General features: G+C 35.1%; 2 protein-coding genes and 1 pseudogene across 9 annotated transcripts in view; 2 read left to right on the top strand and 1 right to left on the bottom strand.

Moving 5' to 3' along the window:
- Positions 1–8,264, top strand: part of LOC130960832 (L10-interacting MYB domain-containing protein-like) — an 8,716-nt gene extending 452 nt beyond the window's left edge. Inside the window, exons 1-8 of one of the 8 annotated variants that reach the window (XM_057886315.1) lie at positions 1–61; positions 705–749; positions 933–966; positions 1,160–1,242; positions 1,351–1,694; positions 2,935–3,319; positions 3,414–3,658; positions 7,915–8,264. The exon at positions 1–61 is cut by the window's left edge and continues 331 nt beyond it. In XM_057886315.1, coding sequence (XP_057742298.1) covers positions 1–61; positions 705–749; positions 933–966; positions 1,160–1,242; positions 1,351–1,694; positions 2,935–3,319; positions 3,414–3,647 — 1,186 coding nt within the window. In that variant the 3' untranslated portion in view covers positions 3,648–3,658; positions 7,915–8,264. Of the gene's footprint in view, positions 62–295; positions 396–704; positions 750–932; positions 967–1,134; positions 1,243–1,350; positions 1,695–2,934; positions 3,320–3,413; positions 3,892–7,914 lie in introns of those variants that run through there. The other 7 variants (XM_057886316.1, XM_057886314.1, XM_057886319.1 and 4 more) reach the window with 7 other exon arrangements.
- Positions 8,265–14,162: 5,898 nt separating this feature from the next.
- On the top strand, positions 14,163–15,926 carry LOC130963503 (organic cation/carnitine transporter 3-like; annotated as a pseudogene).
- A 3,044-nt stretch (positions 15,927–18,970) lies between these two features.
- On the bottom strand, positions 18,971–23,294 carry LOC130957516 (E3 ubiquitin-protein ligase SP1). Its single transcript, XM_057884372.1, has 11 exons — positions 22,759–23,294; positions 22,560–22,612; positions 21,591–21,709; positions 21,382–21,477; positions 21,016–21,153; positions 20,848–20,913; positions 20,222–20,334; positions 20,032–20,142; positions 19,789–19,832; positions 19,565–19,667; positions 18,971–19,386 (listed from the first exon to the last, which is right to left on the bottom strand). The coding sequence occupies exons 1-11, from the start codon at positions 22,836–22,838 to the stop codon at positions 19,284–19,286; spliced, it is 1,026 nt and encodes a 341-aa protein (XP_057740355.1). The 5' UTR covers positions 22,839–23,294; the 3' UTR covers positions 18,971–19,283.
- Between the last annotated feature and the right edge of the window lie 235 nt (positions 23,295–23,529).

Raw genomic sequence — 23,529 nt, 5'->3', positions numbered from 1 at the left:
AATAGTACTCCCTTCATCATCATCACAGAGTCAATCACAAGCCAAATCACCTTATGAAAAGGTAGCTTATTAGCTTACTCTGATCTTCACAAAAACAACACTGTTTCTCAACTGTTTAATCTCTCAGTTTCACTCTTTTCCATATCCCAAAATCTCAGGGGAAGTTCATCACAGAACATATTTTACTGACAAACAAACAAACAAAGGAAGAATCTTTTCAGTACTTATAAAAGTTTTCTCATTTTAAACCCAGTGTCCTACCAAGTTTACTACAAAAAACAATTGCTGAAAATGATCCCTTTTGCTGCTACCCTTATCATATTGATTATTGCATGCCTCAAGAGAAATGGTCTAAGGGACTTGATCAGCATTCAGAAACTCTTCCTAGAAATTCTGTGAGAAAATATAATCAATATTTTTCTTTTCTTTTTCATTTGGGATTGAAAAAAAATTGAAGCACCCTTTAATAACTTAGCTACCTAAAACATGTTCTAAACTTGTATTCATTTCCCTCCCTCTTTTATACCAAGAAGCTTCTGCTATGGAAACATTTTTGTTCTGATTTTCTAGCCCCGAATTCTACACTGATTTTTTTTAGCAAAAATAAATTTTTGTTTCAAATAAGTTTTTTTTTTCTTCTTTATTCTGCAATAATGAATCTGTTTCAAATAATTTTTATTTTTTTTTTTTCCCTTGAGTTGCAGAGGAAGGGAGCTGGTTCCACATCAGAGAAACTACTTGATGCAAAGGTGTTTGAATATGAAAGCATAGATTATTATTTCTCCATAAACCTTTTTTTTGTATCTATATCTCCTTCTCTATTATATTTTATAATATAGTTTCTGCATTATTGAAGCTATGTTAACTTCTTTTACATTTTTTTTTCTATATTACTTTTGCTATCTGACTTTGAGACGTTTGCCTGAAAACAGAGAGACCGCAAGAAAAAGCCGTCTAAGGAAAAAGGTGTGTCCTACTATTATATGGTTGCACAAATTCAAAAATAGTAGTTAAGAGATAAGATTCAAGCATAGCATATATTCTAAATGGTGACAAAAAATGATTGGATGTTAAGTAATGGCGGTACTGATGAGGATCCCCATTACAAATTTTTTTTGGATCATGTGAAAGGAGATTCCTGAGCAAAATATTTGTATAGAATACGCTGATGAGGCTCTTACGGTGGCTTCTGAGGCACAAAATAGTAAGGTATGTCAAGAGTTTTGGGTAGCTAGAAGAAAGGTATGTCTTATTGTTATTATCAGTTTGTGCTACTAATTTAATAATTTTGGTTGCTGCATTATGTGTTTATTATCCTTTTACTTATTTGTTCTCCCTTTTCGATTTTAGGAGAACCCAGAATTTCTGAAATTAAGGTTTCAATGTCCTTCACACTTGGATAAGTTGAAAGCATGTTCTAAAGATATGAAGGCTATAGGTGATGTAGCTTTGAAAACACATGCAGATCCATCATCAGCTGAGGTGAGGGTATGTGGGAAAGAAAATGAGGACAATCATGAATTAAGGGCTTTTGGTGAGGGTTTTAGGGACAGTGATAGTGTTGCTTATGAAGAACCTCATACTTCATATAATGTGGGCCACACTACTTCAAATGATAATCCAAATAAAAGGCAGATACAGCTAAATGATAAAAAACAATTTGGTAAAGTCAATAAGCTTCAACATTCTGTTAGGTAATGTTTTTCTTTTTCTGTATCTATTTTATTTCATTTTTCTCTGTTCCGCTTTATTCACTGTTTGTCTACACTTCTTCTTTGCTATACTTATATGCCTTTGAAGGAGAGCCTTGGAGCAATGATTGAGTTGTCTCCGTGTGACTTCACGGGTTCAAGTTGGGTACATTACACTCTGTGGGTGCGGCCTTTCCCAAACCCTGCATTAAGCGAGGGATTCTTGTGCACCAGACTGTCCTTGTACTTATGTCTTTCGTTAGAATTGGAATCTATTTATCGATGACTTACAAGTTACAAGATAGAAAGGATATTCAAGAGACATCCTGACTGCCAAGACTCTAACAAAGGACAAAAGACACTCTACTATTTCCCTTCCAGTTACACTAATATTAACTGTAACATTAATGGGGTCATAACATGCTTCCACTTCCTTCACTATATTTCCTTTATATTAAAATGAAACAACCATCTCCCTCCTCCCAACCCGATATATAGGTTATTACTTATTAATCAACCTGACGATACATATTTACCGTCACATATCGATGGAGAGATATTAAGAAATTGCTCCCGTAATATGTATTCTTTGTGCATGATTTTGATAGTTGGCATTAGAGGAGTTAACTTTAAAGAAGCTGTAAATCATTTTCTGATTTTATTTTATGCTATAAATTTTTGTATCTGCTGACAGTTGGTTATTTGCTGGTGATTTCTCTAGTAACACTTTAATTTGAAGGAGGTTAAAATCCTTCCTACGTGGTTCAACTATTCTCATCATGTGTCAAGGTTTTTTCTTTCTCACGGTGGGGTGCTGTAGAGGGCCAAAGCCTAGTTCTGTTTGTTACTTTTGCTGTTGTTTCCTTTTGCTCTGCTATTTAGTTGTTAGTTTTCTGTTTTTCTTGGGGAAAAAGTTTTTCCAGCTGACCCAGGTATCCAACTAGACCCAGCGTCTTAAATCTTAACCTGATATATGTAGCTCTGTGTCTAGGTTAATTTATTTCTGGACTTTCATTTTGTGTGTTCAACGGTTTATGTTTGATCCAATATCTTTTGCTCTTGCTGTTGTTGTAGAACATAGGTGAAATCTTGTCTCTTTTTGGAGATTGAACTCAATGGTAGATGATGAAAACTTAAAAATATAAAATATTACTTTTGTTTGATGCATTTATGTAATTGAAGGTATGATTGTTATAATAAAAATTATGCAATAATTTGGTATTGTTTTATTGTATAAATATAGCGTGTCTCTGGAGGAAGAGGAACATAGCATTCCTCTGGAAGTGACACATAGAAGAGCTACTCAAGAGAATCAGCCAATTCCAGACAATGATAAATGGGATGATTTCACAATAGGAGTTTTCTTGGAAGTATGTGTTCAGGAAATAGCTGCTGGGAATAGGCCTCATGATGACTTTAACAAAGAGGGATGGAACAATGTGGTTGCCAAGTTTAATGGAAAAACTGGTAAAAATTATGATCATAGGCAATTGAAAAAGGAACTGGACAATCTAAAAAATGATTTTACTTTATGGGCAAAGCTTGTTGAAAGTCAAACTGGTTTAGGATGGGATCCTATTAAAAAAACTGTCAAAGCACCTCCCAAATTTTGGGAATCCAGAAAAAAGGTACATCTTTTATGCTATTGCTTTTAATTTAGTAATTTTAGTTGTTACTTTTCTATTATCTATTTACGTATTCTTGATCTCCTTTGGATTTTAGGAGAACCATGCATTTCTAAAATTTGAGCATCAAGGTCCTCCACACTTAGATAAGTTGGAAGCTTGCTTTGAAGATGCTATAGGTACAAGTTATGTAGCTATATATGCAGATCCATCATCAAATGCGGTGGGGTTTTATGGTGAAGAGAATGAGGATAATCTTGAATTAAGGGCTAGTGTTGCTAATAAAGAAACTTATCATTCACATAATGCAGAGCCTGGTCCTTCAAGCTAAGAAGCACTCTGGTAAAGCAAATAATACTGCCACTGGTTTTGAATGTAATTTGGATTTGGATAGCTGTCTGACGTTACTTGATAGTGTGCCTAGTCTCGAGAAAGGAAGTACTTTATACATCATTGCCTGCAGAGTTCTTACTGTTAGAAACAAGAGACTAAACTGGAGAAAGGATTTGTGTGTTCAAATTGTCTAGAATGATACAATATAAAGGGTATTTATAGGTACTAAGAGAATCATAATAATAAAGACGTAATCTCCTATAATAAATATTCAGATATCTTAAATAATACTAATTGATCCTAATTATATTCTAACATCCCCCCTCAAACTCAAGTGACAACTTGAGTTTGAAACTTATTTAAAAATTAATACAACAAAAGAAAAAAAACGCATAAACTAATAGAACGGATGCAGACGAAACTGCCGGAAGAAAGCGCAGACAGAACTGCCATTAGTCTGAAGGAAGCGCGGACGAAACTGCCGCTATCTGAAGGAAGTGCAGACGAAACTGCCAGAAAGAAACGCACACGGAACTGCCACAAGAAAACACAGACGAAACGCAAACGGAACTGCCACGAGAAAACGCAGATAGAACTGCCACGAGAGGACGCAGACGGAACTGCCACGAGAAAACGCAGACGGAACTGCCACGAGAGAGGATGCAGACGAAACTGTCACGAGAGGACGCAGACGGACTGCCACGAGAAAACGCAGATGGAATTGCCACGAGAGTACACAGATGAAACTGCCACGAGAGGACGCAGACGGAACTGCCACAAGAGAGAATGCAGACGAAACTTCCACGAGAGAGAACGAAAACTATATGATGTCTTCATGAGAATAGGTAAGCAGCGGATAACAATATTGTTTAATCATACGACTTGAAAAAAAACACAAGACAGAAAATGAGCTTTCGTGAAGATATCAGCAGTCTGATCCAGTGTTCCAACAGCAATGAGACGAATAGCATTAATGAGAATTCGTTGCCGAACAAAATGACAATCAATCTCAATGTGTTTGGTGCGTTCATGAAACACATCATTATGGGCAATTTGAATAGCACTGCGGTTATCACAAAAAACATCAGTAGGAGTGGACTGAGGAGCACCCAGATCTTCGAGAAGCCAACGAACCGAGAGAACCTCAGCAGTGGTGTCAGCGAGGGCACGGTATTCAGCTTCTGTGCTTGACCGACCGGTGAAGGTCTGCTTCTTAGCACGCCAAGAAATGAGAGTGTCGCCAAGGAACAAACAGTAACCAGTAGTGGAACGACGATCAGTGGGATCACCAGCCCAATCAGCATCGGAGTATGCCTGTAGTGTCAAAGAGGAATGAGCAGAAAAATAAAGGCCATGAAATAGAGTGCCTTTGACGTAGCGAAGAATGCGCAGAACTGCCGCATAGTGAGTAGTACGAGGAGCTGACAAGAACTGGCTGAGAACATGAACTGGATAGGCAATGTCTGGTCGGGTGACAGTCAAGTAGACGAGACCACCAACTAACTGTCGATAGAGAGTCGGATTATCCAAAGCAGTGCCATCCATAGGAGTAAATAGAACATTAGGCTCAATAGGAGTAGACTCAGTGCGACTATCTGTAATCCCAGCGCGAGCAAGAAGATCTGAAGCATACTTAGCCTGAGAGAGATAGATGCCATCATCTGTGGAGATGACCTTGAGACCAAGAAAATAGCTGAGAGAACCAAGATCTTTCATCTCAAAGGTATGGTGAAGTGAGGTCTTCAGTTCAGAGATACCGTCAACATCATCTCCAGTAATGATCATGTCATCAACATATAAAAGTAGAAGGACAACTCCTCGTTCACTTTTACGAATGAAGAGAGCATTCTCATGAGGACTAGAAGTGAAACCAAGATCACATATGGTAGAGCTGAACTTGTCAAACCATTCACGAGGGGCTTGCTTAAGTCCATAGAGCGCCTTGCGAAGGAGACAAACCTTACGAGAAGGACAAGGATATCCCGGAGGTGGTTTCATATAGACTTTCTGTTTCAAGTCCCCATTAAGAAATGCATTCTTCACATCCATCTGACTGAGAGACCATTTTTTAACTGCAGCAATGGCAAGAAGAGCTCGAACAGACGTAAGGCGAGCGACAGGGGCAAAAGTCTCTTCATAATCAATACCATACTCTTGCGTACAACCTTGAGCAACCAAGCGGGCCTTATAACGATCAATAGAGCCATCAGAGCGAGTCTTGATCTTGTATACCCATCTACTGCCCACAACTTCCTGATCAGAAGGAGGATCAACCAGATCCCAAGTGTGTGCTTTTTCAAGTGCCTGTAATTCTTCTTGCATTGCTTGTTGCCAATTTGGGTTTGAGGAGGCTTCTCTGAATGTCTTAGGTTCATGTTGATGAAGAATAGTAGAAAAGTAATGGTAATCAAGAAGATAAGGAGGTGGATTCCTTACCCTAGAAGAACGAGCGGGAGGAGGAGGCATGACGGTAGGAACAGGATCATCGTCCGGTCTGGATTCATCGGGAGATGGAGAAGGCGGAGGAACAGGAGGCTGTGGAGGGTCACTCGAAATAGAACCTGTAGAATCATCACTAGGAAAAAGATCAACATTGGGGTTAGTAAACAAAGGTGACTGAGTAGTAGGAATCGACTCAAACGATGAGAACCGAGAAAACATGTGGTGCTCCCAAAAGACAACATGACGAGATATACGAATACGTTTAGAAAGAGGATCCCAACAACGATAACCCTTGTGTTCAGTGCCATAACCAAGAAAACAACACATACGAGCCCGAGGTTCAAGTTTACTATGTTCATGAGGCTGAAGAAGAACAAAACATACACAACCGAAAACTCGAAGAGAACTGTAATCAGGTGGGGTATGAAAAAGACGCTCAAAGGGAGTAACATTACCAAGAACAGAAGAAGGGAGTCTATTGATAACATGAACAGCAGTAAGAACAGCTTCACCCCAAGTACGCTCAGGACACGAAGAAGAAAGGAGCATTGCACGGACGGAGTCAAGAATGTGACGGTGTTTGCGTTCAGTAGTAGCAGCAACAGCAGAAGCAGGCGCAGGACGTGGAGGACGAGTAGGACATGTAGTAATCAAATGTCCCGGGAGCTTGCAATAACGGCAGAACAACTGTGAACAATGGTAGCTAATATGACCTTTCTGGTGGCATGTGCGACATTCAACAGAGGGACAAACGGAGAAGAGGTGCCCAAAGCGGTTGCAGTTTCGACAGAATTTATCCTTTCTGTCTGTGGCAGCAAAATTATCTGACTTTTCCATAAAAGAGAGCAAAGAGAGGAGAGTAAACTGCGATTTCGAAGCAGAAAATGAGAAAACGGAGCGCGGAATCGGAAAGAGCTCACCCAAAAACCTTAGGGAGGGTCCCACTTGCCCACCACGTCAGCAGACACGTCAGCGCCACGTCAGCAAATGAGGACACGTGTCAGCACCTGATAGGAGGGAGGGCCACGCTGGCAGTGAGGTGGAGGCACGGGTCAGGCGCGGTTCGGGTCGGGCGGCACGGTTCGGGTCAGGCGATGCGGGTCTGCAGGGAAGGCGTGATCGCAACACGTGGCACAACCAGGAATGTTGGATTGGCGTGCGAGATCAACGGCTGCTGAGACTCTGGAAAAACAAATTACACAGGTGGCCAGCTTACTTCTGGCGGCGCGTGACGGCGCGTCCGGTGGAGTATGGTGGCGATGTTGTCGGCGTTGGAAAGCCGGCGAAGAGAAGATTACAATGATGCCGGAGGTGACGAACCAAAGCGTCGGAATCACAGAGAAAAATGAGGGCAAAAGGGCACGGGTGGAAGCTGGAAGGGAGAGCAACCTGGTCGTGGCAGCGTCTTGCGGCGGCGCGTGGAGGCGCGTCAGGAGGCGGATGGCGGCGTTTTTGGTTGCTATGGAAGCACGGCAACAAGACGAACAAGATGGGTATGGGAGTGACGAACCAAAGCGTCAAAAAGGCAACAAAAAAGGAGGCCAAAAATGACTGCCGGAAAGGGAAAATCAATAAGTCTATGAACGAAAATTCATTGAAAAAAAATGCCTAAGCTCTGGATACCATGTTAGAAACAAGAGACTAAACTGGAGAAAGAATTTGTGTGTTCAAATTGTCTAGAATGATACAATATAAAGGGTATTTATAGGTACTAAGAGAATCATAATAATAAAGACGTAATCTCCTATAATAAATATTCAGATATCCTAAATAATACTAATTGATCCTAATTATATTCTAACACTTACAAAGATCGTTAACAGGCAAACTTTTGTGCATTTGATGCGAGATGATCCTAAGTTGGCATTTGGTTGGCTCAACACTTTTACATTGGAGGACCTGAAGAATTTGACTGGCTGAACACAATGCCTTTTCTAGTTCGGATTAAGGCTATGGTTGTATGTTTTGTTTGCTATTAGTGGTGTATTGACTTTGAGTTGATGGTTATGAGAGGTTTAGTTATCGTACTCAGTTTATACTTTATATCCTCACTCTATGATATAACTAGTTGTGCATGATTACTTCGAAATAGACAAAAGACGTGGAAGCTTTGGAAGATGTACTGTAGAATCAACCTCAACCTATTTTAGTGATGAGGGTGCATGGTCATAAATCGTTGTAATCTATTACTATTTATATAAAAAATATGGACGATTGATGTGAAAAAGAAGCTGAGAATTTACATAGTTATATACAAACTTAAATAACATGATTTATATAATATTAAAATATGACATGTATAACTAGTTTTGATTTAGAAAATTCTAGTAATTTGATTATTTTATTTTATTTATATAAAAAGGTCTATTATAAAATGTGATTTGATTGTAACTATTAAATAAGTAAAAATTTATATATCGTGGTTTTTTTATGTGAAGTTGATTATTAATAATTATTAGATAATAATTTAGTTAAATATTTAAATTATTAATTTTATGTAAATGACAACTGTATTCGAATAAAAAATTTTGTAAATTATATATTTTCAACACAAAATGAAAAATAAGAAAAAAAAAGGGTGAAAATTGAAGACATCAAAAGTGAATGGATGGCTGAGCTTAGAATCCACAGGTCAATATTTGAAGAACGTAAATAGAAGAGGGGGGAAATGAGACAGTGGTCAGAGGGACACAAACGCAAGGAACAAAGATTCATCATCACTTTCTCTGCAAATGGCGACACCTCAGGAATCATCCAAAACCGACGCACCACCCCCTTCGCCTGGCACAAGTGGCTCCCTTCCCGCTTTCAATGAAACGATGCCGTTCGTCGACTACGTTGTTGGCCAAGCCCAGCTCTACCATGCTGGGCTATTGTTGTTGCTGTTGCTGTTACTGTTGTTGCTGTTGCTGTTACTGTTGTTGCTGTTGTTGTTGCTGTTGTTATTGTTGTTGCTATTGTTGCTGTTGTTGCTATTGCTGTTGTTGCTGTTGTTGTTGTTGTTGTTGTTGTTGTTGTTGTTGTTGTTGTTGTTGTTGTTGTTGTTGCTGATGCTGCTGCTGTTATTGCTTTGCTGTTGTTGCTGTTGCTGCTGCTGCTGTTGTTCTTGTTGCTGCTGCTGCTGTTGTTGTTATTGCTGCTGCTGTTGTTGTTGCTTTTGCTGTTGTTGCTACTGTTGTTGTTGCTACTGCTGTTGCTGTTGTTGTTGTTGTTGTTGCTATTACTGCTGTTGTTGCTGTTGCTGTTGCTGCTGCTGTTGTTGTTGTTGTTGTTGCTGTTGTTGTTCTTATTATTATTATTATTGAAGTAAGAGCTCAATACACAAAATGGAACGTTAAAGATAAAACAAATAAACCAGTAAACAACAGCTGACAACTCAAAGTACATAACAACTCCTAGTTATCTTTGATATTGCCATTAACAACTAAAGGGTTCACCATCAATCCATTCATTGGAGAAATTAAAGGACCTATTCATAATTTCTTCCACACCTGAGGCTTGATTTTTGAAGATTCTATCATTTCTTTCTAGCCAAATTGTCCAAATAACAGGAAAGAATTGAATAAACCACTGCTTCCTCTCATTCTTTCTAGTTGAAATATTCGTCCAACTTTCAAAGTGTTGCTTTAGTGAACCTGGCATTGTCCATATCCTCCCAAGAGCAAATAGCCAAGCACACTTCCAAGTGAGCTCACAATCAATAAACAAATGAAACGCAGACTCTACAGACTTACAACATAATACACACATATTATCATTCTGGTCAATAACACTTAATCTACACAATCTATCCTTAGTATTCATCCTGCTGACCAACACAAACCAAGAAAACAGCTCAATCCTTGGTGGGACGAAACTCTCCAAATAGCACTAGTGAAACTATAGCTTGTGATTTTCTATGGAAGAACTTCTGCTTGCAACACCTGCACAAAAGAGTTGGCTAGTCGAAAAAATACCTGACCTATCAAATTTCTAGATCACTCTATCCTCTTTCATTTGTTAGCTTAACTGATTGTAACCTCGCATGAAGTTGGTTTACTAGCTCCAACTCCCATTGGAATAACTCTCTCCTCCATTAGAAACTCAAAATCCACTCTAACCCATCCCAAAACCCACAATCCCCTATAACAGATCCTTTAAGGTTTGAAACCGAAAAAAATCTTGAAAACACATCTTTCAATGCACCACTAGGTAACCAGTTATCCTCCAAGAATCGGATTATTCTGCCATTTCCTAAATCCATGGACAATCCTCTGATCATCCTTTCTCTCACATGTGGCTCCCTGATTTGTAATTGACAAATATCCTTCCATGGACTCCCTCTTATAGGTATTGGCTGACCACTCAGCATCTCATAAGGATTCATGTTATGACAGGAGCAAACAACTTTCTTCCATAAGGAACAGTCCTCTTTCGAAAATTCCCACCACTTAAAAAATAGAGCTGTATTTGAACTACTGCATCACCAACTCCCAAGCCACCTGCCTTTTTTAGAGTCATTACCATTTTCCATTTCACTATCGGCATCCCATTCCTCCCATCATCTTTACTCCACAAGAACTATCTTTGTAGGGAGATCAACTTCTCCACCACTACCTTGGAAATCTTGTATAAATTGAGATCGTAAATAGGCAGACTTTTAATAACAGATTTAATGAGAACTAGCTTACCCGCCTTATTGAGTGTCTTTGCTTTTCACAAACTCAGCTTTTCTTCCACCTTGTCAATTTCATATCTTAACAAGCCTTAGATTTTCTCCTAAAAAAATGCCCAGGTATCTGACTAATAAGGATGCCCCCTTACATCCCAACAAATGACACAACTTCCGTGTCCAACGCCGCTCACAATTAACCGGAATAAAGCTGGACTTCTCAAAATTAATACTCAACCCAGACATCATCTCAAAACATCGCAACAACCGTTTGTAGTTTCTGATAGTCTCCTCCTCAGTAGGATAAAACAGGCTAGTATCATCTGTAAATTGCAAGCGTGACAACTTAATGTTATCCCGCCCAACCAAAAGTGAAGAGATACGTTCATTCCTCACCGCCTCCCTGATCATTCTATGAAGAACATCAACAACTAGCACAAATAGAAAGGGAGACAGTGGATCTCCCTGTCGTAGACCCCTTTCCATTTTGAAGGACTTAGAGGGAGACCCATTTATAAGAACCGACATAGATACAGAGCATACACATTCTTTGATCCAGAGCCTCCACCTAAGGCCAAATCCCATCTTGTGTAATACAATATCTACAAAACTCCACTTGACCCTATCATAAACCTTTTGATAATCCAGTTTAATATTGCTGAATCTTTTTCTTTGACTTCAGCCACTGCACAGTTTCATAGGTAATCAGTGCCCATCATATATTTTCTTGCCCTTCACAAAAGTACTATGAGTCTCCCCTACTAAACCTGGCATAAACCTTCCGCATCTTTCGAACCGACACTTTAGATATGACCTTGTACACACAACCCACCATACTAATCGGCCGGAGATCATTTATTTCTTTGGCTACAACAAACTTCGCCGCTAACGCCACCCAAGTAACATTCGAATCCCTAAGTAGCATAACTGACTAGAAAAAACTCATCACTACTTCAGTGAACTCCCTTTCGACATCTTCTCAATACTTCTTAATAAAATTCATATTATACACATCGTTGCTTGGTGTTTTAGTTGACTCACAATTTCAAACTACATCCTTTATTTCTTTAAAAGATAACATTAATTCTAACTCTGTTGTCTCTTCCTCACTTATCTGCTTTATCAGCCCATCCAAAAATTCTATATTAGACGATGTCTCTTGATAATATAAATCTTTATAAAAAATCTCGTATAACAACTTTGATCTTGACTTAATTCTGTACCAACCTTCCATTAACCATTAAGACATTAATCCAATTGTTCCTTCTCCTCATTATTATTATTATTATTATTATTATTATTATTATTATTATTATTATTATTATTTGTCAAGGCTCGATCCCTGTCACGATCAAGTTATTGTTAAGATCCGCAAGAGAGTACATAAATTGGCACATGCATCATGCATGGTTAGGTCAGTATAGTAGTTGAGAGATAACATTTCTTCATGTCAACTTGGTGATCGATGATGTGGAAACATGTCATCAAGGACAATAAGATTCGGATCGTGATGAACCATTGCCAAACTGGCTGCTCATCATATGGAGAATATTCATTCACCTTTTTTTCTTTTTTCTTTTTTCTTTTTTATTTTTTTCAATTTTTTTAAAACACATTTCTTTACCCCTTTAATTGCGGCCTTGCGGGCAATAATATTTCTATATGGATGTAAATTGTATAGATAATTTATTTATGTGGGAAAGATAAAAAAGCAAGAAATGATGAGTAGGAACGGGCTAAAATTCTAAGCAATGTAGGGATAGCATTACTTAGGTTTTATTTTATTTATGTTTCTAACTTTAATATTTTACAATAGAAAATAAAAAGATAAACATAACTAGGTTGGATTAATCGAATGATCAAGTCAAAAGATAAGAGTTTAAATTTCATCTTATATATAACAATTTATTAGGCATTAAATAATAATAAATATTAATTATTAGTTTGTCAGATTAGAAAATATATATGTCGTTTATGCTGAATTATCTTTTGGTAGGGTTTATACTTAATGTTGGTCCGGCCACTTATTATTTTTTCAATTATAAAAAAGAAATAAGAGAAGTTATTATTATCTTCAAGATTATTAAGGTTCAGTTTGGGTAAATTATCTAAATAAGTTCTTTTGAAAAAAGACTTAAAGCATAAAATTTTTTATTAATAGCAGTTTATAAATAAGTTATTTTGTGTTTGAATTTTTAGTTATAAAAGTACTTATTTTAAAGTTGTAGCATTTGAATAAATAACTCAAAAAATACATTTTTTTACAGAAGAGAATGAATATTAAAATAACGATGATAACAAATACTTTCCAATATTAAATGTTGATTTTACATAATTTAATCACTAATATTGTGTATGATATGGTAGGTAAAAATAAAAAATAAATATAAAATGTGTGTCAATGTATATTTTGTTGCTATTTTTTATTTTACTCTTATTAGAACTCCCTTCTCCTTTATTGAGGTCAAAAATTTGCTATAATTAACTATGAAAATAATAGTAAGTTATAAAATCACATGTGAAAAAAATAAAATTAAAATTGAAATTTCATACCACAGTTAAATACAAATTTAATAATAAAAAATAGAGTGATAAGATGATAAAAAAAATACTTAGAAGGAATATATGAAAATAGTGGTGGAAGATCAATACTTTCTATCAGATGAATCATTACGTCAAAATGGTGAAGTTTGAAACATTGCGTGAGAATGATGGTGGAAGATCAGTGCTTCTAGCAAACTTTGCGTGAAAATGATGGTAAAGGGTTAGTATTTTTCACAAAGTCAAAAAAAAGTAAATTTTTTTGTTTTGAAATTAATTTTTTTTAAAGAAGTGGTAGAATGACTTATCAAAAAGTAGAGAAGTCATATATTTCTAATTCTTTGAAAAGCTGTAAATTAATTTTTAAAAAAATTAAAAACTTTTTTTAAAATGATGCCAAATACACAGATTATAATTTTTCATAATCTAAAAGTCAAAAAAATAGCTTTTGCTACTTTCTAAAAAGGCTTTAAGTGTATAATTACTATGATTTTATGTTCACACACTCAATAAAATATTTAGCTTCGCCAAATTAAGATGAACGAAAAACTAATTAATAACTTCTCACAAAAGATAAATTGAATATTTTTTTTATTTGAATCTACTAAATAACATGTATTAACATTGAACTAACAATAAATATTTTCATGTGAATTGTATGGAAATTACTATTTCTTTAATTTTTACTCCCAATTAATATCATAAAGTGAAGAACTTCACTGTAAATTAAATTCTTTAAGTAGAAAAAAATATAAAAAATATTGTATAATAAAAAATCATATTCAAAAACCTCATATTAAAAGAATTTATTTTCCAAAGTAAAATGTATATTTAGTTATAAATTATTAAATAATACTTTAATCAAAACATATTAAAATCATGTCTATAAGGCAAGTTCAGATTTTTTTTCCTGGCATTACGGTTTCAAATTCTATACACTATATATGCTTAATTGATTCTTCCATAGAAATCACGGTTGCAATATCAACTCCTTTTCTTCTCTCTTACTCATTCATCCAACTTCAAGATGATGAAAACGATGAACAAATCACCTCAATCAACTCAGTAGTTGAAGAATGCATAGGAGAACTCAATTGGAAGCAACTCTTCCAAGTTATTTTAGTCTCATTTGCTTGGTTCTTCGACGGCCAACAAACTTTCATCACCATCTTCACCGATGCGCAACCGTCTTGGCATTGCACCACCAACCAAGACGGTTGCGAATAGAGTACTACCAAAAGCGCCACCATGTGCAACCTCCCCAAGGACACATGGTCTTGGGACGAACCAATTAAGACTTCCATAATCTCCGAATGGGACTTGGAATGCGTCGGATCAATCATTACCGGCCTTCCGGCATCCATGTTCTTCGTCGGAAGCTTAATCGGCGGCCTTGTTTGGGCCACTCTCGCCGACTCCTAGCTCGGCCGCAAGAAGATGCTCTTCTTCTCTTGTCTCTTGATGTCTCTTTCCTCCTTTCTCGCTTCCTTCTCCGCCAATATTTGGATTTATTCCATCCTCAAATTCCTCTGCGGATTCGGCCGCGTCAACATCGGAACCGCCGCAATCGTGCTCGCTTCCGAGCTCGTTTCAAGAAAATGGCGCGGCCAAGTCGGTATCTTCGGCTTCTTCTTGTTCAGTCTCGGATTCTTAACTCTAAGTCTCTACCAGCAATGGCTTACATGAACAGAGGATTTTCATGGCGGAATCTGTATCTGTTCACTTCCATTCCTGTGATTCCAGCCATCATATACTCCATACTGATCCGTCCGCTCGTTTGCGAATCACCGAGGTAGCTTATTGTTAGAGGGAAGAAAGAAGAAGCCATTGATGTGTTGAAAAGCATCACATCGTTGAGTAATGTTAGTTACTTCGACGAAGCTATCTCAGCAATCATGCCTCAAAAGGAAGAATGTTTCAACAATTTTGGTTTGTACTCTTCACTCAAGATCTTGTTGCAAAAGAAATGGTCATCAACAAGACTAGTGGTGATTATTGCAATGGGTTTAGGGATTGGGTTGGTGTACTTTGGCATGCCATTAGGTCTTGAATTATTGTCATTCAACATTTATTTAAGTGTCACGTTTAACGCATTGTCTGAAATTCCATCTGCTTTTCTAGCATTCATGCTAATTGACTAGTTCAATAGGAGAAGTGTGATACTAATTCTCACAACACTTAGTGGGATCTCAAGTGTTGTATCAACAATTGAAGTTGTGGGGGTTCAAATTGTGTTTGAGTTGGTGTCATTCATATGTGCTTGCACTGCTTATGATGTGTTAGTGATTTATGGGACAGAGTTGTTCCCAACTTGTGTGAGGAACTCAGCATTGTCATTGGTGAGACAAGCTGGTGTGTTGGGTGGAACACTGTGTCCAATGTTGGTGGCAATTGGTAGAGGGAACAAGTTTCTATGTTATGGTGTTTTTGGTTTGGCAATTGGGTGTAGTGGCTTGTTTTCAGTGTGTTTGCCAGAGACAAAGGACAAAGCATTTTGTGACACTATTCATGAAGAAGAAAGCAAACAAGAAGTAGTTGAATCCTTCATCAAATGATTGTAATTAATGTTATATTGCATGCTACCTACTTCGTTAAGTTTTTCAACTTCTACCCTTGTATGAAAAGTAGGAAAGCAAGTGTACGACTGTTCAAGAAAGTGTTTTTTTTTTTTTAGTTTCTTTAATTATCTCGTGTTGTATATTATATTAATTATCAACTAAGTGTTGAGCTGTGCTTTCAAGAATATACCTGTTGAATCCATGAGCTTTCACTGGAGTAGTTTTGCTACATGATTTTCGGTGTTGTCCTTTTCTGTGTTTGGTATATATATATATAGGTGCTGTCTGTGGTGGCCACTCCAGTGTGGTGTCTGTGGTACACTTGAGAAGTATTTTTATTGACCGTACTTATGACTTTATTATATTAAAGTAAATATGTTAATTGAATCGGGTAAATGTGTTAATTCTTTTTTTTGGTAATAAATTTGTTAATTCTATACGATCTAAAAATGTGCATTTTTACAATGAAGAAATATGTATTAATTTAAAATTAATTTTTTTAAATAATTAAATCTTGATTCTAATTTTTAATTATAACATTAATATTTTTTGTAATAAATATTTGAAATAAGCAAAATCAAAATATAAATTAAAAAAATAAGTAGTAAAAATTTAAAACTAAATAAAAACCTAAAAAATATATATATAATAATAATACTTTTTATTAGAATTATATTATTTTGTTAATTTTATTTTCTATAGAACAAAAAAGTAGAACAAATAGAGAAGGAGAGAAAATAGAAAAAAAGATAAAAATGAAGAATAAGAGTGAGAATTTGTTAATTTTAGGAAAAAAATTTATTTTAATTGTAATAAAAAATATCGGATGACATATTTTGATTTGTTAAATTATTAATATTAAATATAAATTATATATAGAGTGAAAATAGTAGGGAGAAATAGAAAAATGGAGAGAGGTAGATGAGAGAATTTAGGAAGGGGGTTTATTAATTTTGGAGGAAAATATTTTCTCTCAATTTTATTAAGAGGGTATCATGTGACACATTTGGTTATTAAATTAGATAGTAATATATGATACATAATATAGGTATATTTTAATTTCAATTTTAATATTTTAATTTTAATTAAATGCAATTAAAAAATGTCATGTTGCATATTTTGATTGTCAAATTCGTAATTAGTTATTGATAATGATATAGATAGAGTAGTTGAAGGAATGAGAGAGATAGAAAAAGGAAAAAAGAGAAAGGGAAAACTTTTTAATTTTTGGAGGAAAAAATTTGATTTCAATTGCAATGAGGGAATAACAAATGACACATTTTAGTTATAAAATTAGTAGAGAAAAAGAAAAATTCTTTAATTTTAAAAAAAATTGATTTTAATTATAATAAGAGTGTGTCACGTGACACATTTTAATTGTAAAATTAATAAAAAAAAAGTGAGAATTTTTTAATTAAAAAAATTGATTTAATTTTAATTATAATAAAAAAATAACATATAATATATTTTGGTTGTAAAATTAATAAGATATAATAAATTTTCAAACGGCCATAGATTAATATATCGAGATTGCCCTAATATCATACTTAACTATTTTTATATCTCATTTAATCACTCTAATATATAATACCACATGTCAACTCTCAATTGAAGAGTCAATATATAATTACCAATAGGCATCTTAAATAGAGCCACCACAGACGTGGCCATATATATATATATGTTAAAGCTAAGTGTGAGTGAATACTTTCAATACAAATCCAATTTACTAAATTTTGATTATATACTTAAATAGTAGCAACACAAAAAACCAATTCGCAACCGATTAATTTTTTGACATACTGACATACGTAAAAAAATTACAAAAATGGCAAGACAAGCATTATAAAATTTTGTTTTCTACTTTTTTTTTAACTAAAATTATAAAAAATACTAAAAATAAATAAAAAACATTCATATTTATATTATCTTACATTGCATTTTCGTAAACTTTAAATGGAAGTCCAAAACACTCGTGGAAAACGTGATAAAAGTCTTACATAAGTGGAATAGTAATTTATTTACTTTATTGAGGGTGGCCATTTTGTACAAGCTCCATATTTATTAGAGATATAAATAAAATGCTATATAACTATATATCTACTATTTGTTTGTTAAGATACAGATATTTTGATATATGTTACTACACAGATGTCATTTATGTTGAGAAACAACCCCATTTTTTATTACAGTTTTTACCTTTTAAATTTTTCCATGTCATGATAAGGAATTTCTTAAAAATAAATTATGTTGACAATCCTTGAAATTTTATTGGATAATTGAGCAACTGTAAAATATATTCTCAGTGAATTAACGCTACTTTTCTTTTTAAAATAATACTCTATCCTAATTTATAAAATAATTGTTAAAAAGAGATAATGGTTAAAATTAGACTGGATTGATTGGTTCGATAAAAAAATTAGTAAACCGAACTTGACATCATTTCAATCCAAGACTAGGACCATTTAAGATAAATAATCGGTACAAACTGGTCAAATTCGAAATGAACGGACAAAAATCGATCAAACGCAATGAAGATCAATCTGACCGAACCACTTGATCTGCAAGTCCACCGTACTCCAACATGCACGCTTCTAAACTTGAAATAGGGTTCAAACAGCTCTCCTCAAAGAGAGAGACATGCATGAACGGCCATCAAACTGTCATACTTCTTGTTAACATATATGCAAATTATAATACATATAGATATATTTCTTTAAATAATTTATTTCTACTTAATTTATTTTATTTTTAGTTATATACTAACTTATTTTTTCTTTTTATATATAATATCTATTAATATTATTTTTTTAATAAATATTTATAGTATATAATAGTATATAGAATGACTTTATTATTCTTAACATGTTAGTCAAATATATATTTTAAATTTTAGGTTTAAATTTTTTACTATTTTATATTTTTTATTTACATAGGACCGAATTAATCGATTCAACCATCGAACAAGTGAACTAATAATCTCATCGGTTCGATCAGGATCACCGATTTGATACTGACAATTATGCAAAAAGATGATGAACCTATATAAAGTACATATATGTAAACATTATTATATGTTTCACGAGAATATATCATACATGTAAGTAGTAACCAAAGTAGAAAACATCATAAAATAAAACAGCAATATACAATATATTGCAGTAAACATACAAGTTACAACCCTTTTTCTTCATCTGATGACGATAGATATGTACATTTTTGGATGCATAAAGCATCAATCAGCAAATCACATTTCGGTATTTCATTCAGGGCAGTTGGTTTCAGAATTGCTCCTGGGCAAAGCAATACTGTGAAAAAGACTCGTGAAAAAGGTGCAAAAAGTTTCACATAGTCCTAAGCTCAACAATAACTGGGTTGTTGCAAGATTCCATGATCCGGGTTGCGTTATTCAGTTCGGCGCTGCCGTGTATATACTCAACACTCAATGACGAAAAGTCTTCACTACTTGTTCGATCCGCCGCCGGCAAAGAGGACAATTGGTTAAGTGTGAAGAACAGGTAGTACAGCAGCACATATGCCCACATCTGACATTTTACCACAAAAATTAGGGAATTTGATTAGAATATCAAACTAACTAGAAAATTCAATTTTATAGGCTTAGAAAAGGCCTTTTCTTTTTGTCATTCTCAGTGCTACTGCTTCATATGTTAGTTTGTAAACACAACACATCAAGCAACAAATAAGATAGTATCACGGGCTTACGGTACGAAGACAGCATTATATTCGTGCTCCAGGCATATTACACACAAGTCTGGCATTGAACGGTCCCTTTTCATGCTGTCTGGTGAGGTGTCAGCTTTTTCACCTAAGAAAACAAATCACATGTTCATCATAACCAATTGAAAACAGCCATTTCAAAACATATATATATATATATATATATATATATATATATATATATATATCAGAGAATCGTAGTAATTTACCTTCATTATCTTGTCCTTGTCTCTTAGCAGCGGCCGCAAGAACCCTTCATAGACAGGAATTTAGTATGTTAACTCACCTAATTAAGAATAGGACATAGATATGCATGGGAATGTTGACCAAAGATTGGTGTGTAATTCTACATAGGGCACACTTCAAGAATGAACACTTGCTCATTCACGAACCTTTCATTCATGGTATTCAGTTTTTCACTATTAATGAGAAGAATCAACAGTGATGTGTACCTTTTTTGCAGTTCACAACGACGCCGTCTTTCCAAGATGAACCGAATAGCATGCTTAGCTATTAGGTAAGCACCAAACAGTGTCAAGCCCATAGACGCATATTTATACCATCTAACAACAAAATTCTAGTCAATCTCTGCAATAAAAGAAAAAACAGACACAACAAGGATGTAGAAATATGTAAAGCAACCTTGCCCATTTCCCCAGATTTGCGATAAGCTGATCAAGTGTTTTGGGAGAGACATAAAATGGCCCTTTGTGGGGTCGCTGAATTCGAATAGTCCCAATGTCATCTTTAGCAGCCTGATTATACAGTTTACAAATTATTACGTGAACAATAAAATGTACGAACTATAGGGAGGTACCCCAAGTAACAATAAGCATGGCATTAGTAAATAAGGATCCAACTCAAGCATCAGATCAGTTTTTAATGGAAACAAAAATGCCATGAGAGATGATAAATTGAACACAGAAAGAAACATCTCAAATAACAATACAATTTACAGCCCCTTTTTCCCTTGGAGCATATATTTTTATACAACAATGACTAAGGTCTGAGTTTGATAACTTAAAACATGTTGATCTCACTTCAATTCACGGTGTCGCACTATAAATATTCAGGTCATCAATCTATATCAAATAAGAACATGCTTATTAAATGATTGCTCCAGAAAATAGCAGACGAAGTTACTCCTGTTATAAGTTGTGACAATTCCCAGCTACTCTGTAACACTACTAATCCTAGTTATAATGATAAACTAACATAGAAGACTCTTCTGAGGTAAATAGCCATACTATTGAAATTAATTGGATTACCTCACCAACGACAGTCAAGGAAGTCCCAACTGGAAGTACCCGTTCGATTCTCTTGACCCCAAGCATCTGAGTAGAAAAAGGGTATCTCATTGTTTCACTTTTGTTCCAATTTCAAATACTTTTGAGAAAGGGGCACAAAAGGGATTTGATGGATGAACAAAGACATACCTTGAGACCTTGGAGATAATCCAATGTACCACGTACAAGTGACCTACCGGACTCTTCAAACGCCTCACTTGCAACAGGTAATACAAATCCTGTGGCACCACGGGCTCCTACCACATGCACGCGGTCACTTCCATCATCCTAATACATGAAAATGAAGGGAAGTATATAAATACTTGCTTCAAGTGAACACAAACATTCTAACTTTTTTCTTTCATTTCATAGTTATCACCACTTTGGCCATTGGGCATTGAGGGAAGAAGAGAAGAGAAGAGAAGAGAGAACTCAATAGCCGGTACTAATAGTTATATAATACATAAAGGAAGAAATAAATCAAAATACACTAGAGGAACAGAGAAAACTGCTCACCAGATACCAAGGAACTTCTTTACTCATGGATAGCATTAAAGCAGAATCTTGTATCCATGAACCAGCATCATTGTGTTTAAGAAAATGTTGCTCTGCCTAAAATGAAAATTGCAAAACGGGTTCCATGTTAATTGCAAAGGGCTGAATGAGAAAGGAAAATTCCTATAGAAAAGTAATCAATGATGCTTCACAATATTGTGTCTACTTACCGTTTCTTCAACTATTACTCCTCTTAAACCACTGAACTCACAGTGAATTGGGGTTTCAGAGCTGACTCTCCCAGAAATGCTAACAACCAAGGGTAAGATTTCCGCATCTAACAGTTGTGCTGGAAAGCGAAGAAATCCAAAGCAAGGTCACAAATCACAAGAGCACATATTGCATCACTAATTATGAAGTAGCAAGTAGAAATGCACATCAACTCTACATTAATAAGAAGTATCATTACAGGTAACTTACTAAAAGAAACAAGTATTGTAAAGAGTAAATTAATGATAAATGTGATATCACAGACACCAATATCATAGATAATGTCTGAAGCATACAACAAAATGTCATTACTGAAATGGTGACCATAAAAATTTGCATGTTGCAACAAAAAAACTCAGCAAAAACGGCGTGAACACAACAAGAAAATTGATGATGAACAAAGAAGCCATACAAGGCCAATGTTCGATCTAGCCAGCAACAACTGCTTTCCAGCCATATGCAAAACCAAAATCCCTAGAAGCTACAATTAGGAAAACTAATCTAGGTTAAGAAAGATGACACAAGTAACAAAAACAATTTTATACTGAATTAAACTATCCAATTCAGTAGCCAGCATTATCACGGTGGAAACAGAGATTAATCATTAATCTGATCAGTATTTTCTTTTACCCAGTTTCAGTGACAATCTCTCTAGTGCATAGCAATACAAGACAACAATAAATCTGAAACAATGCCATTGATATAACACAAAACTTCATTTATCAAGCATGATTATATTTATACACAATTTATTTTATAAAATAATCAAAGAAACAAACAATCTCTGCATGCACAACAATTTGAATATCAGTTACTCATATCATATACTTCAAAACAACAAAAATAAATGCAATTAAAAGACTTGCATATCTAAATAAGAAGAATTGAACTTTCAGTGTCAGGGGTCCAAAAAGGAAAAGCAAACATACCCAGCTCCTTCAATTGATTGACCCTTGTTACAGATTTAAGAAGCTCAGCATCCCTGCACAAAAATTAAAATTAAAAAATAATATATATGTTATAAGAATGCCATTTATTATCATTCCAATGCACGAATGTTTATAGCTTAGGTCTAAGTTTGGATTGAAATTAAGGGGGAAAAACACAAATAGTGAGAAAATCAGTTACCTGCCACTGCTTCTGCCAAGGAGGTATAGAGCAGCTGCACTCAAGCAGCAACTGATTCCACCCCATGGAATCATCGTCATCGAAGCTTTCTACTTTTTCAAAAAAAAAAAAAAAAACTAGCTATGATCAAAGGCTAGAGTCATTAGCAGAAACTCCAGAACCAAACCAATCGGAAAATTAAATTAGAAAATTATCTGAATGGCAATGATGAAATAATGCGGCGGTCGTAGAGAAAATCACAGAAAAAGGTTTTTTTTTTTTGGGCAGCTGAGAAAGTGAAGGGAAAAACAGAAAAACGAAGGTGGCACAGTGGTGGGTTTGTGTTTGGGAAAGTTTCTTACTTTATTGGATTACACAAAAGAGAAAAGGGGAAGAAATTGAAAACAAAAATTTGGGTGCTTGAGAAAAAGTAAAGGGAAAAGAGAATTTGATGCAATGAGTGGAAGTGAAGAGAAAGAAAACGAGGTATGGTGCGTGTGTGGGGTTGGTTGCACGGTTTTTCTGATGCCAATGCATCCACGATTTTGTGCTTTGCTTAATTTTTCTTTCTTATCCTCTTAAATCCAAACATAGATCTAGACAAATGTGACAATCCCCCAACTTGAAGTATGAAAAGAAAAGTTGGATATTGAATTAGATTTTTTTTTTTTTCAAAATGATGCTTTGTGTTAAATTGATCTCATTTTTTTAAGTGAAATTTATGAAATTTTAGTCATAATTATTAATCGATTCGACAGTCGATTATCCGAAAAAAAAAAAAAAACAGATTCA

This window comes from Arachis stenosperma, chromosome 2 (genome assembly GCF_014773155.1).
Source record: "Arachis stenosperma cultivar V10309 chromosome 2, arast.V10309.gnm1.PFL2, whole genome shotgun sequence".
Taxonomy (NCBI): domain Eukaryota; kingdom Viridiplantae; phylum Streptophyta; class Magnoliopsida; order Fabales; family Fabaceae; genus Arachis; species Arachis stenosperma.
Note: the sequence above shows the minus strand (reverse complement) of the source record. Positions and strands in the feature narration are given on the sequence as shown.

Excerpts from the sequence above, each read along its gene's own strand:
- LOC130957516 (XM_057884372.1), bottom strand. The coding sequence starts at position 22,838 with ATGACGATGATTCCATGGGGTGGAATCAGTTGCTGCTTGAGTGCAGCT. Across the intron at positions 21,710-22,559 it reads CAATCAATTGAAGGAGCTGG|CACAACTGTTAGATGCGGAA; the intron begins GTATGTTTGCTT and ends TTCGCTTTCCAG. Across the intron at positions 20,143-20,221 it reads AATCTGGGGAAATGGGCAAG|ATGGTATAAATATGCGTCTA; the intron begins GTTGCTTTACAT and ends TTTTGTTGTTAG.